Source organism: Mastomys coucha, unplaced genomic scaffold, assembly GCF_008632895.1.
Source record: "Mastomys coucha isolate ucsf_1 unplaced genomic scaffold, UCSF_Mcou_1 pScaffold12, whole genome shotgun sequence".
Taxonomy (NCBI): Eukaryota; Metazoa; Chordata; class Mammalia; order Rodentia; family Muridae; genus Mastomys; species Mastomys coucha.
Window position 1 is genome coordinate 53417017 of NW_022196894.1, and position 6286 is coordinate 53423302.

Genomic DNA, 6286 nt, shown 5'->3' on the forward strand with positions numbered 1-6286 from the left:
AGGCTGGACTCAAACTCAGAAATCCACCTGGCTCTGCCTCCCAAGTGATGGGATTAAAGGCGTGCGCTGCCACTGCCCAAAGTAGCCATTTTAATATAGAATAAAATCAACTTTCAACCAAAAGTTATCAAAAAAGATAAGGAAGGACACTTCATACTGGTCAAAGGAAAAATTTACCAAGATGAACTCTCAATTCTGAATATGCTCCAAATGCACCCACATTCACAAAAGAAATTTTACTAAAGCTCAAAGCACACATCGCACCCCACACAATAATAGTGAGAGACTTCAACACTCTACTCTCAGCAATGCACAAATCATGGAATCAGAAACTAAACAGACACAGTGAAACTCACAGAAGTTATGAACCAAATGGGTCTAACAGCTATCTATAGAACATTTCATCCTAAGCAAAAGAATATACCTTCTTCTCAGCACCTCATGGTACCTTCTCCAAAATTTTCCATATATTTGGTCACAAAACAGGCCTCAACAAATAAAAGACTGAAATAATCTCACCCACCCTAACAGATCACCATGGACTAATGCTTGTCTTAAATACCAACAAAAACAACGGAAAGCATACATTCACATGGAAACTGAACAACACTCAATGATAACTTGGTCAAGGAAGAAATAAAGAAATTAAAGGCTTTTTAGAATTTAATGAAAATTAAGACACTTCAGACCAAAACTTATGGGACACAATGAAATCAATGGTAAGTAGAAAAGTCACAGCTCTAAGTGCCTCCAAAAAAATACTGAAGAGAGCTTTCACTAGCAGCTTGACAGCACACCTGGAAGCTCTAGAACAAAAAGAAGTAAATACACCCAAGAGGAGTAGATGGCAGGAAATAATCAAACACAGGGCTGAAATCAACCAAATAGAACTATACAAAGAATCAACAAAACCAGCAACTAGTTCTCTGAGAAAATCAACAAGATAGATAAACGCTTAGCCAGACTAACCAGAAGGCACAGAGACAGTATCCAAATTAATAAAAATCTGAAATGAAAAGGGAGACATAACAATGAAATATATCTTAAAATAGCTATTCTGTTTGTTGAATATTAACAGTTGAAAATATTAAAATCATGTTCTACACACATCATGGAAATATTGATAATTTTTCTCACTGTGCTTGAAATTAGCATTTTCTTAATGTTTAACTTCAAAGAGTTTTTGCTATTTTGAAATTTTTAAAATATACTTAATGATAAAATAATTTCTCTCCTATAAACACTGATAATCTTTTTTAAGTAAACTGACTGTTAGACAATGTACACAGATATATAATGCATTTTAAATACTCTCTCACTATGTCAGGTGGTATCATATAAGGGGTTTTGAATATATTTCTTAATGATTTATTTTTAATACTTTATGCTCTTTTACTATGCCTAATTCCCAAAGAATATTTTGCATGTATTGAAACAATTTAGTATTTAACATTAGATATAGAATTCTCAGTTATGGATAGTATTAAATATTCATTAATGATACTTTTAGGGTATGAAATGATATGAATATAAAAGTTGAACAAAGCCAGGTGGTGGGGTGGCATACGCCTTTAATCCCGGCACTTGGGAGGCAGAGGCAGGCAGATTTCTGAGTTCGAGGCCAGCCTGGTCTACAGAGTGAACTCCAGGATAGCCAGGGCTATGCAGAGAAACCCTGTCTCGAAACACACACACACACACACACACACACACACACACAAAAGTTGAACAATTTTTTATATATTGTTTGAGTCTCAAAGTACTCAATATTATTAATACGTTTGATGGATGAGATGCATTTAAATAATAAAAAATTTTGAGAAAAAAATACCTGTACTAGGGGAAAGAAATAAGTGGATTTCTGGCTAGTCAACAGCTAAAAAAGTGAGTTTCCAGTTCAGTGAGAGACTATTTCAAAGCAAAAAGGTAGAGAGGGATAGAGGAAGGCACCCAGCATCCTGTTCTACACAGGTGTCTCCATCCAAACCCATCACCATGTACCACACCCACATCCACCACACGCATGCACACATACATACACACACACATCAACCACATGCACGCACACCATTCCAGGGGGGGAAAAGGAATAACAAAAGGAAAAATGCACAAGAATATCCAATCATCTTTTTGAATTCTCTTAGCATTTATTGGGACAGCTGGATACATCAAGTTGTTTAAAATTATTGTTGCGATAAAATTATTTCTGCTCATGATATAGAGAAAATGGAGTTTCAAATTCTACTTCTAAGGTTTGAAGGGTCTGGTACCAATAATATTCAATTAAACAAAAATACAGAAAAAAAAACTCGATACTATGATTCTGGTTTAGATTTTATTATTTATTTTATGTACGTAGGTGTTTTGCCTACATGTATGTCTGTGTACCATGTGTGTGCCTGGTGCTTGTGGAGGCCAGAAGAGGGAATTACATGTCCTGGAACCAGGATTACAGATAATTCGTTAGCCACAATATGGTACTGGAATCAAACCCAGGTCCTCTGGAACAGCAGTCAATGCTCTTAACCTTTGAGCCACTTCTCCATCCTCCACGTACTAAGTGAAATTAATGTTGTTAATTAAGTTATACTTAGTACTGAAAATAGCATCTTTGGGAATAGAAAAAATATACACACACACAAGTCCATATTTTAGTAATTTTTTTAGATTTGTGATAATTTTGAAGAAGTTACAGAAAAGCCACTTACCTTCAAAGATATCAATTTCGATACATCACCTATCTGGGGTATGTTATTGTCTGATAAGTCAAGGTGTTGCAGAGCTGTACAGCTATTGATTGGCTCCATGGTCTATTACAAGAAAAGCATCACGTTATTCAGCACACTTCAAATCAACAGACAGAATGGTTCCCTAACTCTTTGCAGCTGAGCCCCTGCTTCCTCTTGTCACTAGAAGCATAACGCAGCAGAGCTGAGCCAGAGAAGGACGGAAGGGAGAGAAACATTTAGAAAATAGCCATGTTGCAAGCCTTCAAGGCTACCATGCTGTACTGGCTGGTTTTGTGTGTCAACTTGACACAGGCTGGAGTTATCACAGAGAAGGGAGCTTCAGTTGGGGAAGTGCCTCCATGAGATCCAGCTGTGGGGCATTTTCTCAATTAGTGATCAAGGGGGTAGGGCCCCTGTGGGTGGTGCCATCCCTGGGCTGGAAGTCTTGGGTTCTATAAGAGAGCAGGCTGAGCAAGCCAGGAGAAGCAAGCCAGTAAGGAACATCTCTCCATGGCCTCTGCATCAGCTCCTGCTTCCTGACCTGCTTGAGTTCCAGTCCTGACTTCCTTTGGTGATAACAGCAACGTGGAAGTAAGCCAAATAAACCCTTTCCTCCCCAACTTGCTTCTTGGTCATGATATTTGTGCAGGAATAGAAACCCTGACTAAGACACAAGCAATTCCTACCATCGCAAATATCTACAACCCAAAGAAAGTTCAGTGACATCTGTTCCTAGAGAGAATTTACAAAGTCAGAATAAAGCCCATTAAACCCTGGCTCTGTAGTCAGGAAGGAGCAGAGCAAAGCAGCATCTTCTAGGCATTAGGGGACCACTGCACAGCAGCCATGGTTGTCTGTACAGACCGCACAAGAGCAAGCCAGTTAACTGCATAGAGGGAGAGGAGGTCCAAGCCCCACCTCTGAGGAAAGGAGAGTTAGGTTTCCTTAAGAATGTGGCCCTAGTGAGTTAGTCACAACACAGTGGGTGGCACTACATCCAGAAATGCATGGGCAGCATAAATTACACTCAATTGGTTATTTTTAAAAAAAAAGAGAGAAACAACATCAAGTTGGGTAAGGAGGTGGGGACGGAAGTGAAAAGAGTTAGGGGGAAAGTGGGAGATAAATATAATCAAAATATGCTCTAAGCTGTATGAAATTCTCGAAGAATGAACCTAATTTTTTTTTATTAATGTTGGGTTCTGCAACTTCTTAAATGTATGAACTGGGATAGGTTATTAAGTTCTCTGTGCTTCAGTTCCCCTTCTTATATCAAAAGCATAAAAACTATACCTACCTAACAGGCTGACATGAGCTTACTACATACAAGATGCTTAGAAAAGTACACAGCATAAGATAGGTGCTCAGTAAAGGCAAATATTTTTACAATTTCCTCTAGTCCCCTTATCAGAAAATAACACATAGTAATAATTATTAACATATCCAAAATACACAGTTCCTGGGTGGCAGAAACAGTAGATAGAATCCAGATCTCTTGACTTTCCCATATATCATTAAAAATGTACTTAAAGTTTGACTCAGTGGGGGAGCATCTCCTCCCCCATCATTCTAGTATAATATAGATTCTCTGTTCACATTTAAAAGTATACTATACTGTAGTATATGTCTCAAATGGAGGCTTTTTAAAGGTTTGTGTTGACTCTGATTATAAAAGTAGACATTTTCATTTTTTACTTTACTTATTTCTATATTTGCCAAGTTTCTTTTTCACAGAGAACAGGTACAGAAATCAACAACGACAACAACAACAACAAAATCTCAAAAGTTAATTACCAAGAAGAAAGCCATTCACCTTCAGATTATTGCCTGCTAAATTCAGCCACTCCAAATGGACTAGGTCCTTCAGCCCTTCCATGCAGCCAATACTATTATGAGGTAAATTTAACACTCGGAGTTGAGTCAGTTTGGCCACACCCATCATCCGAACCAAGCGATTATTAGCCACTGACAACTGTGAAAGGAGAACATTATTATTCCTAGAAACAAAATATGTATCCCCGCACAGTAATACTTTCACATTCTGGTAGATGGTGCAAACATTCCCAAATACACAAACCTAATTTACATTTTACACACATCTACTATCTACAATATAACTACTGAAATTTGATGCTCTAATCTACAAAAAAATATAGATAAAACCTGTTGTGAGGTAACTAAATGACATCTGGCCACAGGAAGGAATTCACATGTGGTCATGTAAATCCAGTCAAAAGCCCGTGGCAGGGATGGCCATAAGCCCTGGAAAGAAGCTCCTGGTGGCTTCTGCTAATGGACAGAATGTGCCTCTCCAGCAGTCTTCTGACCCACTGCATATTCACCACGGCTGTATTCAGACAAGCTTCTTTTGCAGCGGTGACTGCAGAGACTCCTAACTGGTCCCAGTGCTGGAAATAAATATCTGTTAAAATGCCAGCCATAAACCAGGCATTGTAACATCCCCTCCAAGGCTCCAGGAGGGCAGTGGAAGAAGACTGGAAAGAATGTAAGGGCAGGAGGAAAGAGGAGGAGAGATATGCAACAGTGACCTCTGAGCATCACACGGCTGCTGTACTCTAGAACTGGTAAGACTGAGCTCCTCTTCAAGCTGGGGCTGGGGAGAGGAGCTTGGAAGGCCCTACCTTCCAAGGATTAATCCCTGAGGATTAACAGACAGTGGTGGACAGAGAAGGGAAAGTCACTTTCTTCAGGGTAGTAGCCACAGGTAAGGTGTCTATGCTCCTGTAAATGGATTCTCACTCATGTCCCTCATGAAATTCACTAGGTCCCAAAAAGAGAGGTGGGGGAGAAGGAGGAGGAAGAGGAGGAGAAGAAAAAGAAGACATGAGAAAAACAGGAGAGGCCACTTGAGAAGAGGAATGGGATTAGAGGGAGCAGAAGAAAATGAGAGAGGGTAATGCAGATGAATATGATAGAAATATATGCATATACATATTCAGAAAATTGAAACCCAGCATCATACATAATCAATGTGTGCTTTCACATTTTAAAATACAGATCAAGCTGATTAAGACTTCTGCCAATTACTAAAGATACTTCTGTGTGGATGGCGTATGTTGGGGTCGTTGCGTGTGTGTGGTATATGTTATGTGTTGCATGCCTGTGAATACATGGTTGCACATGCCCATCTATACACAGGCTAGAGCAGGACTTTGGGTATCTTCCTCTAGCCCTCTCTGCCTTATTGCTTTGAGACAGACTCTCTCACTGAACTGGAAACTCATCATTTAGGTTAAATTGGCTGGCCAGCTAGCTCGCAGGATCTGCCAGACTCTCCCCTCCAATGACCAAGTCAAACGTAAACTACATGCATTGGTGCCCAGCTTCTTACAAGGGTGCTGGGGATTCAAATTCAAGCCTATGTGTTTGCAGAGCCAGTGTTTTTTCTGCTGGGCCATCTCCTAAAGACATTAACAGATCAACCACCTGGAAATATAAGCTCCATGAAAACAGTCTTCAGACACAAACCAGGACAATGATAGGTATACTAAGAGGGACCAAATAAACACCTCTTGTTTGTTTGATTTTTTTTTTTT

General features: G+C 39.4%; 1 protein-coding gene across 2 annotated transcripts in view; it reads right to left on the reverse strand.

Annotated features, from left to right (window-relative positions):
* Nucleotides 1–6286, reverse strand: part of Cep97 (centrosomal protein 97) — a 30605-nt gene that overhangs the window by 19916 nt on the left and 4403 nt on the right. For both annotated transcript variants that reach the window (XM_031364070.1, XM_031364071.1), the window contains exons 3-4: nucleotides 4543–4701; nucleotides 2709–2810 (exon numbers count right to left, since the gene is read on the reverse strand). In XM_031364070.1, coding sequence (XP_031219930.1) covers nucleotides 2709–2810; nucleotides 4543–4701 — 261 coding nt within the window. The remainder of the gene's footprint in view (nucleotides 1–2708; nucleotides 2811–4542; nucleotides 4702–6286) is intronic.